Source organism: Pelecanus crispus, chromosome 3, assembly GCF_030463565.1.
Source record: "Pelecanus crispus isolate bPelCri1 chromosome 3, bPelCri1.pri, whole genome shotgun sequence".
In the NCBI taxonomy this organism is placed as follows: Eukaryota; Metazoa; Chordata; class Aves; order Pelecaniformes; family Pelecanidae; genus Pelecanus; species Pelecanus crispus.
In genome coordinates this window covers 29,313,386-29,326,800 of record NC_134645.1, presented here as the reverse complement: position 1 = coordinate 29,326,800, position 13,415 = coordinate 29,313,386, and the positions used below count along the sequence as shown (strand labels likewise).

The 13,415-nt window shown below is 37.7% G+C and overlaps 1 protein-coding gene across 3 annotated transcripts in view; it reads left to right on the top strand.

The window, feature by feature from the left end:
* MSH2 (mutS homolog 2) overlaps window positions 1–13,156 on the top strand; it is a 63,821-nt gene extending 50,665 nt beyond the window's left edge. For 2 of the 3 annotated variants that reach the window (XM_075706860.1, XM_075706859.1), the window contains 6 exons: window positions 1,136–1,233; window positions 3,659–3,904; window positions 5,437–5,641; window positions 6,033–6,280; window positions 10,344–10,516; window positions 12,986–13,156. In XM_075706860.1, coding sequence (XP_075562975.1) covers window positions 1,136–1,233; window positions 3,659–3,904; window positions 5,437–5,641; window positions 6,033–6,280; window positions 10,344–10,516; window positions 12,986–13,156 — 1,141 coding nt within the window. Of the gene's footprint in view, window positions 1–1,135; window positions 1,234–3,658; window positions 3,905–5,436; window positions 5,642–6,032; window positions 6,281–10,343; window positions 10,517–12,985 lie in introns of those variants that run through there. The other variant, XM_075706861.1, reaches the window with a different exon arrangement.
* The last annotated feature ends 259 nt before the right edge of the window (window positions 13,157–13,415 follow it).

The window sequence follows — 13,415 nt, the reverse complement described above, 5'->3', positions numbered from 1 at the left end:
TTGCTTTATGTATAACAGTTCCTGTTGGAGTTAGCATCAGGGAAGTGAGTTTATTGAGAGACATATTGATTGACAGACATGTATGAGGAGCACTGCCTACAGGGCAAGGTTGGTTTCAAGCCAGTGCTATCACTAATAATGACTGTTTCTGTTAATCACTCACTTTCATAGTAATAAATCGTTTGCTTTGAAAAACAGGGCAAACATATTGGTTCACGCCAACCAACATGTTGGTGTATTTCGCACCAATTTACTTAAATGAACAAAGTGTAAACCTTAATTGCATTTTGTTTTTTTGGTTCTAAATATGTTAGGAATCTAAATGTAATGATGAAATTAGGCTTTTCTGTAACTGAGATGGTACTTAGAACCTCTACTGTGTCATCTGTTACTTTCCCTTGGGGAAGAAGCTCATGGATCACTGATAAAACAGACTTCTCTGTGCTTAGTTAAGTTATAGTTGCTTCTGTAGATGGTACTGGAAGCACAAGGCTGACTTCTGCTCACAGTGTGGGTGCAGTACTGGGGTGTGTTTCATATTCAGTCCTCCAGACTCTGCTCCATGTTCGGAGACGAGCTTGAGAAGAATAAACACTTGTTTAAACTCTCTCTTGACTTCAAGTTACCTTATTTTGAAGACTAGAACCTGTTCTTGGTGACAGTAGTTCACTGAGGTTTTTACTAAATGAAAGAAGTCAGTGCCTTCAGTTCTGATAAGCCTGTTGTAGGACTCTGGGCTAATTACACAGTTGCTTAGCAGCAATCCTCCTCTGCCAGTTCTATAACATGCCACATCTTGTTGCAAAATGGCCAGAAATTCAGCTTTAAGAGCAAGTCCTTAACACATAGCATGTCTGTAACAAACAACTACTGTAAGATTTTTAAGAATTATGTGTTCAGAGGTGCTAGAATTGCTGGTTTGGCCTTTGTGATCTTCAACTTGGAATTAATCTTACTGATTTTGTGGTGTGTATGAATCGTAGATTAGTTGCTTTGTGGTCCTTGTGCTGAACCTTGCTGTTAAAACAGGTGGGGACAATTGGTATTGACTCATAGATGAGGAGGCCGGAAGTTTGGCATTGTAGCAGTGAAGACAGAACATCACAGCTTCTAAATACTGTGGTTTTGTTCACAGCAAACTGAGCTCCGTCAATGATGAATATATAAAGAACAGAGAAGAGTATGAAGAGGCTCAGGATGCAATTGTTAAGGAAATCATTAACATTGCTTCAGGTGAATATGTCAATGTTGATGTGTATCACAGTCTGGAATGCTGGGAGGACTTGCAATTACTTTGTAGGTCCTTCTACAACTGTAACATTCCCCAAAGAATTAGTGTGGAAAAAATGAGGTTTGACTTTTAGACAGTTGTTGAAAGTTTGAAATATATTGTCTACCTGCCATTGGTACAAATGTGCAGTGATGGGGTGTGTGCAAATGCTAATCCCATAAAAGGAACAAAAATAGGCCTATAAAGGCCACATCTATCTGCCACCTACCTCCCTGACTCTGGGCATCTCCACCCAAACAGTAGACTAAGTAGAAGGCAGAAGAGGTGTAAAGGACAACAAAGAACTGAGGGACTGGGACCTGAGGACTGTGAAGGATGGTGAGGAAGGAACACTGCTATGCAATATAAGATCAAGTTAGTCATTGCTTATATGGTACAATAAAAAATTATTGGTTTACTAATTAATTTCCATATATTTTGCTCTAAGATTGCCTACTTGCAGGGCATTCTTTACTGTCCTTCACCAAAAGGAGAAGAGGCATTGGGGAGTTTGGGCGGAGGATTCTGTAAATATTGCCTCTCCCAAAGGCACTAGTTCCAGCAGAACAAATCTTAGTTCTTTGAAAGAGAGAAGCGGAAAGTGAAAGCACCTTTACCCTTAGCTTAATATTCATTAGTATTAAAGATAAAAAAAACCCCACTTCTTAGGCTGATGTATTAATATATTTGAGTGTGCATTAAGTTATGGTGGAAATCTTGATAAGCTCTGACCTGTTGTCATGATAAGGAATTTTCATGGTTTAGCCCCAGCCAGCAACTAAGCACCACACAGCCGCTCGCTCACTCCCCCTACCCTGATGGGATGGGGGAGAGAATCAGAGGAGTAAGAGTGAGAAACACTCCTGGGTTGAGATAAGAACACTTTAATAATTGAGATAAAGTAAAATAGTAATGATAATAATAACAATATAATAATGATAATAATATACAAAGCAAGTGATGCACAATGCAATTGCTCGCCACCTGCTGACCGATACCCAGACAGTTTCCTGAGCAGCAATCGCTGCTCCCCGGCCAACCCCCCCAGTTTCTATACTGAGCATGACGTCATATGGTATGGAATAGCCCTTTGGTCAGTTTGCATCCACTATTCTGGCTGTGCCCCCTCCCAGTTTCTTGTGCACCTGGCAGAGCATGGGAAGCTGAAAAGTCCTTGACTAGCATAAGCAGTACTTAGCAACAACTAGAACACCAGTGTGTTATCGACATTCTTCTCCTACTAAATCCAAACCACAGCACTATGCCTGCTACTAGGAAGAAAATTAACTCTATTCCAGCCGAAACCAGGACAGGAATTTGCCAGTATATTGCAAAATCAGTAGCTTGTCAGATTTATTTATTTATTTTTTTTATCTTGGTAATTTTCAAGTGTTGTGTTTTTGTGTGTAGCATACTGTGGTTTGTATATTTATGTGGAAAGTTAATTGGGTATTATGTAGTGGGATTAGCTTCAGTACGTCATCTATAAATACCTAGTATATTTAATAAAGCCTTTTGCTGCTGCTTAAAGCTTCTGTGGTGTGCAGTCATAGACTTACAAATGTCTATATGTATTTAAAAAGCATTTTTCTTCCCCAAGTGGAGGCAATTTGATGAAAAAGTCTGGATTATGTGTATAATTCTTGAATGACAGTGATTTAAAGTCCTCTTAATGATCTATACCTAGCCAGTTCAGGAGATGATGTTAGAACAGTAAATGTAATTTGTACAGGTAGGGCTCTTTCTGCAGGTCACTGCTCACCTCTTCTGATACATGCATCTCATTTACAGGTGTTAGATCGTTTACCCTGTAGACTCCTGTCCCTCATCCCTTTCAGTGAAAAAAAAACGAACACCAAAACTTAAAAACTGGTATTGGGGATGCCGGGCCATCTAGTCTAGTTGTCTGGTATCACAGGCATTGTATCTTACAGACCTCTCCATGCCATCATTCACATAAACATAAATGGTTGTTGCATCTGAATTGTCAGTGCTGTGCCTTTGTTATCTTTGCTTGTGTGACCATCAAAATGCAGTGTATTATTGAGGAAGGAAACTTAACTGGATTTCCAGCCATCTTGCCATTGTGAGCATTTGCGTTCCTGTACTAAAATAAGCTGTTTCTCATTGTCTAGTGTTAAGACAAAACAATCAACATGGCCTCACCTCTTCCTTTTCTTAGTCTGATGAAGTCCGCTTTGTAGTCAAAGCATGGAAACTTAAGGATTACATCTTAGACTCTCACAGAAGGTGACTGCTGTCTTGAACAAAATTGACTTTTAATGCAGATGAATTAATTTATGGGCTCAATGTAGGCTTTAAGATATCTTTTCAGCAAGAACAAAAAATTTCTAACTGTTGAATTTGTGTATCTCTAATCAAAAACAGGTTATGCAGAACCAATACAGACGATGAATGATGTGATAGCTCAATTAGATGCAATTGTCAGTTTTGCTCATGTGTCGAATGGAGCACCAGTGCCATATGTCCGTCCTGTCATTCTGGAAAAGGGGCAAGGAAGGATTGTGCTGAAGGGTGCCAGGCATCCTTGCATCGAAGTGCAAGATGAGGTGGCCTTCATCCCCAATGACATTACATTTGAGAAGGGCAAGCAGATGTTCCACATTATTACTGGTAAATGTTTCTGTTCTCTTTTTCATGTTTACATTTTAAATGTCTTGAGTATTTCCAATAATGATGTCTTTTAAAAAAACAAACAAACAACAAGCAAACAAACCAACAACCCAACAAAACTCTGTCAAAATAATTTCTCTAATCAACAAAGGGTAAACAGCTAGCAAGTTATTCATCTTTCTGTATGGGGGATAAGATTTAGCTCTGGAAAAGAAGGAAGGGTATTTGTAAGCTATTGTTGTTTATTATATTAGAAAAAGAAAGCATCCACAATGTTCTAGTGAAATGTTTCCTTTGATAGTGGATATTTTACATGTTTATGCACATACAGACATATTTCTCATCTTCCAAACTAATAGTCATGGAATTAGTTGTTATGATTGTAGTTATAGTGCACTGTTTGGAGAAGGTGGTCACTAATTCAGAAATAGTCATTTGGGAAGAACAGAGGGGCTGCTAGGACAGTAGGAAATAAGAAATTAATCCTTCCTTAATTTATGTATTCCTTGCCTTAGTGAACGTAACTCCAGCTCCTGACGTTGCCTGACTTGGGGAGAACCTGAACCTGCTTAAGTGATTTGGAAAATTCCACTAGGCATCAATTGTACTGTAGCCACGTAGGCACCTTCTGTATGCAAGATTTTAAGCGGCCTCTTTGTTGATGTTTTCCTTGTTTAGTATTAAAGTTGATTTTAAATGCAAAAGATGTTTCAATGACTGTACCCTTTTCCCCCCCTATTCTCTGGTGTAATTAAGATAATTTTACTACACAGGAAAACATTTTTTAGTGTTTATACATTTAATTGAATTTTAATTTCCATCCAGATGTCCTTGACATACATTTTGAGTAGCAAAGATCTGAAATTAGAGAATGGTTAGTGAACACTTCTAACATAATCAAAAATAAAACCTAAAAATCTGAATAAATCATGGTAACACGCTTGTTTTTCTGGTTAGCAAAAGTGTAAAATTGGTTTTAGTGATTAGTTTTCTGGAAAATATTTATTTCATTTGTACTTCAGTTAAAATTAACTAATATCTGGTTTTGCTGATTCAGAATCCCTTTAGATTGTAATTTAAATCGCCCATTAGTTTGTACCTGGTCTGTAACTAAGCTATTTCATTTTTACAGACAAAGTGTAATTGTTGTTTGAGGTGAAAGCAAATTATTTTCATTCTTAAGCAGCAATACTGATGATTTCTGAATTAAAACTTATTAGTTTTAGGTATGGACATGTGTTCTAGATGACTGCTTAGACTTCTGAAAAGTCCCAAAACTTACAAAGGCCCCTAATGCTCTCCAATCACCTTTCTTTTGAAAAAGCAGCATTCAGTAAGGCATACAAGCAAGCCTTATTAGTAGTGGAGCTACTTGTTGCACCTGTTAGACAAGTCTGCTGCTCTTTTCTGGCAAGAAGAGTAATAAGTTTAAACACTCTTTGTTTTAATTTAGAGCCTGTTCTCTTTTAAAAGAACTGCTGAATTTTAAAAGATTTATGTTTTTTAATGCATTTGTAAAATTTCTTCTTTAGGCCCTAACATGGGAGGAAAGTCAACCTACATCCGACAGACAGGGCTGATTGTTCTTATGGCCCAAATTGGGTGTTTTGTACCATGCGACTCTGCAGAAATAACCATTGTGGATTGTATCCTGGCTCGGGTGGGAGCTGGAGACAGTCAGCTGAAAGGTGTGTCTACTTTCATGGCTGAGATGTTAGAAACTGCTTCAATCCTTAGGTAAGTCCTGTGCTTATCTGATTTTGTTGCCTGGGGGTGATGGGAAAGGTGGTGCTCTAAGAAAGATGCATTTAAGATTTCCTTTTATGTAGGATCTCAGTGGAGGATCTCAAGTACTTTTTAGCAGGCTCATAAGTTCTTGAAGTAGCCTTCTGTTTATTTCAGTGGTCATATAGAGCTGCCACCAGGAGGCCAAAGCCTAAATGGGACAAAGAAACTAATTTGGAATGATCTGTGTGACACTCTATGTGTACTTCGTTTGTATGTTGTTATGTAATAGGAAAGGTCTTTTGCCTCCTTTATGCTATGCCTCTAGCACATAACTTGTGGTACTCCAATATCCAGAGTTCATGCTGTTCTCAAACGTTCTAAAATGTTCTTGTGTTTTCAGGACAGCATCGGAAAACTCCCTGATAATCATCGATGAGCTGGGAAGAGGAACTTCCACCTATGATGGCTTTGGCTTAGCATGGGCTATTTCAGAATACATTGCTAGCAAAATCTGTGCTTTCTGTATGTTTGCTACACATTTTCATGAACTGACAGCTCTTGCTGACCAAGTGCCAACAGTAAATAACCTACATGTTACTGCTCTGACCAGTGATGAGACACTGACAATGCTTTATCGTGTCAAGGAAGGTAAGACTGTGTAAATGGTGAACAGGGTAAACTTCATTTTGCCCTGAGAAGAAGAAATCTTACTGGGAAAAACATAAAAACCATGTCATGTTGTACTCCAGGCTTAGGGTTTATAATTGACATGTTCTTCTCTGACCATAGAGAGTGTGTATGGCAGGAGCTCTGTCCATGTGTGAACACAGTTGGTGGTGGTGTTGATGATTATTTGTTAAGACTTCTGGGTTATTTCTCCTGCTCAAGTAAATGCTTTTATGGTTGGTCCCTTTTTGTTTTTTAAAGAGCAGAGAGGAGGGTTCCAAAAGGTTATTTTCTGTTTTCCTAAATCAGCCATTTTAACCTGCTGATAGAGAAGACTTACGTTCCTTAAATTGTTCTTTTAAAAGAAATAAGTGCAACTTTTATGTGCTGACAGTTTTTAATAATGTCTACTTGTAATAAGGCTTAGTCATTGAAGAAAGATGTTGCCCAATTTATGCAGTAGTTTGATATAGGAAAAATGTGTTTAGTTTTTAGCAAATGGCATCATAGTAAAACAAGTAGCCTGTTTTGTTAGTGTAAGGTAAGTCAGATATATCTAATTAAAATCCTTTAGTGGATCCAGTTATTCCTTTTGGTATTAAATTAGCCAATTTTTAATTGGGCATAAATTTAATCTGTTAACCACATAAGTGGTTCCTCCTGCTTCTTTATATTGCCAATCATTCTTGCTCCCTTCAGCAGGAGCCTGTATTTATGCTAAATAAAGCAGGGATGTGTAACTGTGGCTTGCAGGGTGTGGTCATTCATGGCATAATAATTTAGTTGTATACTCTACAGGGATTTTGTTGTTCCCGTAGGGGCATTTCAGCCAGGTTGCCAACATCTGGACTGAGATTTTGATTTAAAATGTGGGCAGAGTACTGTTACACTGTGTTTTCACTTAAAAATACCTCTTAATTGTCCTTTTCTGAGTTCCACAATGAAGGAATGAGTTAGATGACTCTCAGATGGATAGAACATGGTTACTGTAGAATACTGTGGTTATACTGGACCCAGTCAATGACTTACCTTGTAGAGTGGTTTTGTCTCAAATAAGGAATAACCATTGAGGAGTTATTATCTTTACTAAAACAGTTACTAAGTATCATCCAGCCTTATTAAGGCTAAGGAGTTAGTCCTTACCTCATATCTCAAGCCCTGGAGACTGATGTTTACTTATATCTTTTTAGTTTAGTATTTAATCTTACAGGTACAATTGCTGAACTTCATTCCTCATTTTAAAAGCTGTTTTGTCATATTGACACAATACCAAATACTTGCTTTTGCTTGCCTAGTTCATCCTAATAATTCTGCTTTTCATGATCAGTGCATATTCAGTATGTGTTATCCTAGAACTCTCTCCAATATTTCCTGATTTCTTTAGCCAGTTTAGGACTTTCATTTCATTCCTTCTGGCATATATTATTCTGAAATTAATCTAATATGCTGGCCAATTACTAAATTTTACTGTTAGGCTTTTAAAGATTATTTTTATGAGCTTCACAGGCTATCACCGTACTACTAAGTGTCTTTAGATAATTGGTAAATGTGTTTTTATTATATCCTGATCTGAGCCTCACCCAAGTGGTACCATGCAAGTTTTACACCTATGATGTTGCTTATTGACTATTTCGTACTCATTTCTTCTGGTTTTAAATCCATGCAATTACTTCCATTTCTTCCCCTTTTGATTACTTGTATAACCATTTCTAATTTTGTATTCCCCTATGGCTATAGTCTTGCAACTAGGTTTCAGGTACTTTTCTATAAAGCTAGGAGACTGCTCTGAACAAGAGGAATCAAAGCATGACCAGAAGTACTGCTCTCCTCTTGCTTTACTGAGAGTCTGCTTAAGCTGGTTAGAATATCTCTGGCTGCCACAATCTTGTTTCTTTTAACTCTGTGTCCTTGTCTTTTGAGATCTTTATTCCTTAGGAATTCCCTCTGTTCTCCTCTCTGTTCATGCACTTTTCCTAGGCAATGCTCAGGCTATTCTTCTGAATATTAGTCCAAAGTGCTGTGGTCCTGGTACCTAGCCTGTTCCAGTGGAGAGGCAGTGTCTACGGTTCTTTCATAGTTTGCTGTTTCCCATCTTCTCCAGCACATGTTGAGTTCCTTCCACCAAGTGAAGGTTCAGAGCCCTCTGAATGCCTTGCTCAAATCAATGCTTAAGATATGACTTAGTGTGGCATGAGAACTGAAGACAAGTATAATCATAAATTGCTGCAAGCATACAATGAAACTATGAGTGTTTTCAGTGCAGCGAGAGCTGGTGATGTACAGTATCTTCAAACAAGCCTTCTTTATTTAGGTGCCTTATTTTGAGTACTTAGGTTGGGGAGGGAAGTAATGCACACTAAACCAAAACATTCTACCTTTTAAATCCTTTGGAATAGCAACTCTTACGATAAAACCCCCTAATACTCACCAGATAGTTGGGTGAATTCTCTTTTTTCACATATGCCACCCCCTTTTTTTTTTTTTTTTTTCCCAAACCTCTGTTAACTCACCCATTCTGGTCCCAGTGAAAATTCTAGAAGCCTGGTTTCATATTTTTCTTCAATCGGTTTTGCCATTTTTAGTCATACATGTCTTTTCTTTGTACATGCAGTGTCTTTTTGATCCATTTTCTTGGAAGTGCTATTGAGCACAGAGGCACAATAGGTTGTATCTATCTGCTTAAACCTCTGTCAGATGAGATACAACATTATGAAATCTTCATCTTGAAACACCTGGTCTCAAATTGGATGTGCTTCATGTAAGTTTTTGCATTTAGTGTAGAGCTCTTTCCCTTTTGGAAGAGTTATGTTGTGCAGGCAAGGATGTGAGTATAGGCAGCTCGGATACAGCTGTGTTTTGAAACAAATCAGGTTTCATGTCATTTGAAATGTATAACTAAATCTGAAATGCATGACAAAGGACTTCTATACAGTATTTTCATCCCTGTCTTCATGCCTCAAGAGTGTGACAGAATTGCTGGAAGAGGAGACACAAAGTATTGTTCTCCAGGCCTCTGCTCAGGATTCTCTGAGCAGAGACCTGAGTTAGCTTTGTGTCTGGGGAGGTGTGTGTTTTTAATATAAAATCAAGAAGACTAATTTGTGCTTAAAAATGTTGATTTCCTCTTGAGAAACCTGAGAGATTACAAGGTTAATAAAACAGAAAAAATCTAAATGCTAAGTTTTCCTTTACCTGTTCTTCTGTTACCCAGTATTTAATAGATGATTAGTTAAGTTTCGTTTTGCATGTGTAATTCATTTATTCATAACTCCTTGCTGGAGACCAGAATTAAATGGATGTAGTAATATTTGTGGGTGGCCAATCGGACTGATAGTAATTTAAACGAATGGAGTTGACAGATTGTATCAGAGGGCTTTTAATATTGAAGTGAAAATTATTTTATGTAACTGTGTATAATTGACATATTTTGACCAATTATGAGAACTTTTCTTTCTCAACCAAATGTTATAAACAGTGTATTAAATGAAGTAACTGTAAAGTTAAAATTGAAAGGTTTTGATATAATTGAAGATGACTCCTGGAGACTGAGGAGTTAGGTGGTACTGATGCAAAGGAGGAGGAGGATGATTGAGAATGCAACATTTTGTGTGTGTGTTTTTTTTTTTTTTTAAAAAAATATACATATTTATATAAATATAGAAAAAATGAGATGGATATTAAATATAAATTATGCAAATTCCTATATTCTACAGACTGTGCTGAAGTACAGTAAAATAAAAACCATTATTCAATTTCATTCAAGTACTAGAGGGAAATTCTTTCTGTCTGAAAAGTTTTCCCTTTCTTCCTGAAGCACTTTTGGAGCTCTGCAATTACTGTTCTGAGAGCTTAATTAAACAAGAGTATATTCTTTATTCTGTGTTATCATGTATAGTCCAGAAGGTAAATCAGAAAATGTTGGGACAACCAAACAATGTCGCACACTTAATTCTTCACAACAGAGAACTATTACCAGTTTGTTCATATAATTTCTGTGTAGCCATATTATCTCTGGGTTTTTTTTTTTTTTTTTCCCTGCATCCAGGTGTTTGTGACCAGAGTTTTGGAATACACGTAGCAGAGTTGGCGGCTTTCCCAAAACATGTGATAGAAAGTGCAAGACAAAAAGCGTTGGAGCTGGAGGAATTTCAAAACATTGGCAAGTCCCAGGAATCTGAAGGAGAACCACCAGCCAAGAAACGCTACAGAGAAAGAGAGGTGGGCTATCAGGAATGCTTTTGTAAATTTGTTTAGCTGGAATAGCCCAAGAAAAAGAGTTTAAGGATTCAGATTCCCTCAAAGCTTGAGGGTAATTAGCTGTAATCTCAGTTTTCCATAACAAAATGTTTTAGCTATGAAGTTCATTAGGAGTTGAAGAGTTGTTCAAGGATAGTGGGATTTGGTTTAGATTAATTTCAAGTTAACATAGGCAAAAATTCTACCTAAAAACATAGTCATGGGAATGAAACTAATTTTTTCTTAAAGAATAATCATCAGCAGTTAGTATGATTGGCATACAACTGGAGTCATACAAGGGCCCATGTCTCTAGCTGTCTTGTGGGGTTTTCTTCATGCCGTGAAGCAAGGCAAAATTTTGTGTTCATCACTTCTGTTGGCTACTTAGTTTATATGCAGTGTTTCTTGGGACTTGTTACAGCTTTTGTTTTAATTGCTGTTTAGATTATTCTTGGCTCTGCAGGTGGGTTGCACCTGGTTTTGGTCCCCCTTATTTGAGGGCTCATTAGTGCTGATTTCTTGAAGCTCAACATGAACATGTTCAGATCTGTTCTCATCAGAGAAAAGCTGAGTACACAGCTTTCTCCTTTGCCCTTCCATGTCCAATCAGTACTAACATGTCTCACAAGCTGATCGTGTTGAAGGACATGGCAATTTGGACCTGGAATGTCTGATTTACAGATGTCATAAAGTTCTTGCCATTTCACACATGAAAATTTTAGCTTGGTTCTCTCTAGTCAACTGAAAAGGAAGATGCTTTTGGCTTTGCACAGGCTTCAAGCACAAGTTGGGGAAACACACATCTCAGCATAGGTCTGATCATGTCTACGTTGCACATAATACAGTTGTGTAAAGCCATTTGAGTGAACTGTTGTTTCTCTTCTCCCTGCACTTTCTCTTAAAAGAAGCTTCATGAGCAGGTAGTGTAAAGGAAAACAAAAACTTGCAGGAAGCTTTTTCAGAATAGCCTGTGTCATCTTGTTGCTGGATTAAGAGTCCTTACAGTGACATCTGTTGCAGCCTCCTAGGAAATCCACGTGCTGCCTTGTGACTTGCATTGTTTTTTGCCAATAATTGGGTCCTCCTTGCTGTATGCATATAAATCTGCTTACAGATCTTAGTTCTGTGTCCCAGCAGCTGGCTTGAAACTTTGCAGCCTTGTAACTCATTTATTTCTTCCTGTATGTCAGTGGCAATCTTAGTAATACGCTGGTATATGGAAGCCTTGAAGTGTTAGTCCATATCCAAAGCACTTTCTACATTTAAAAAGCCTTTGCTCTAGACAGAGGCTGTTACCTGTTACTTTATTTTCAGTTTCAGAGCTCTACTGCATTTGTTCCTGGCTCAGTAAGTGGATCTGATGTTGTGGATGAACGATCTCTGGTTTGTCCTACCTTTTAGTGCCAGGAGGTTCCCCCTCTACCTACCTCAGTTACTCCACTATTACCTTTCCTTCGCCAGCTTGCTAGGTGTCATGTTGAAGTATTTTTTTTAGATTAGTTGGATCTGGCTGTGTGGTCTTAAGTTGGTGTAAATTAAATTGACGTGGCAAACACTTCTGACAAATACAGCATCATGTTTTTTTCTTGGATATTTCAGTAATACATAATATTTCATAAAATCTCTAGGCAATAGAATGGCATAGCTTTAGATGTCTCGCCCAGGCAATTTGTCTGCTTTTGTTAACATCATGTTTAGAGGGAAAAGTGTGCTATTACATTTCCAAGTCCTTTGGAGACTTCTGCGCTGAAAGCACACTGCATTAGTCCTAAATGATAAAACAAAACTAAGAAAACTTTGCAGTAGAGTTCTAAAATGCAAAATGCAGAGGACTAGACAAAATTGTGTATTCTGGGCAAATTGTTTCTAATACAGGGATCCTGAATGCTGTTCATTGAAATGTTTGTTCTTGCTGTTCAGTTCGGATTGTTTAGAAGTTCCACTTTGCCTGTTTGTGTAAAAGCATATGCATAAAGCTTAATTATCATCTGTTCTCCTTGGTGACGGCCACTCTCCAGTTGCTTGGTTACAATTTGTGCTTTTCTTTTGCATATTGAAACACAGGGTTTAATTTACAATTCCTCCAAAAAGTAACTAGTTTGGGTAATATGGCCACTCTGATGCTGTTATCGCTAGCAATCCTCACCTAATGTGGTTGCACGCTGGAATTAATGTGGAACACATACGGGAGCTCTCAATGTTACATACGGTATTTCTGCTGATCAACTGATGCTTTTGGCTCATGGATTGAAAGGGGAAAGAACTCCTGATACCAGTATAGCTGGATTGTTCTGCTGTTGAGAACATGATAGCAAGTGCAAAAACAAAGGTGGTTTTCATCTGCAAAAAGTTTCTAGTGCTGAATAATACTTTGTATCTCTGGCAGAATTTGGAAGGATCCTGCTTGCAATCTAAACATCCTTTCTGTTTTCTTTTCCCTCTCCATTTCAGGAAGGTGAAAAGATAATTCAGGATTTTCTTTGTCAAGTGAAAGCACTGCCCCTGACAGATATGTCAGAAGACGACATCAAAATCAAGCTGAAACAGCTGAGAAATGATGTGTTGGCAAAGAACAACAGTTTTGTGAATGAAATCATTTCCCGAACGACAGTTACATCATGAAAGGTGTGAAAACAGGATACAGCTCTTGAAGTGCGTTCCACATTGAAAGAACTATCATTTTCTTGTCTTGTAGCTTTTATACTTTGTGATACTTGTGTTGATTTATGTCGGCTTTTTTTTTTTTTCTTGGATTGTAATTATTTTGTAAAAGATTCTGAGCACGTTTTGTGCCAGACTTCCACTTCAGTTGTGATCATTGTGTCCTTTTAGAAGTTTTCAATAAAATGCTTTTGATTGTACAAACAAATTATTGACTGTA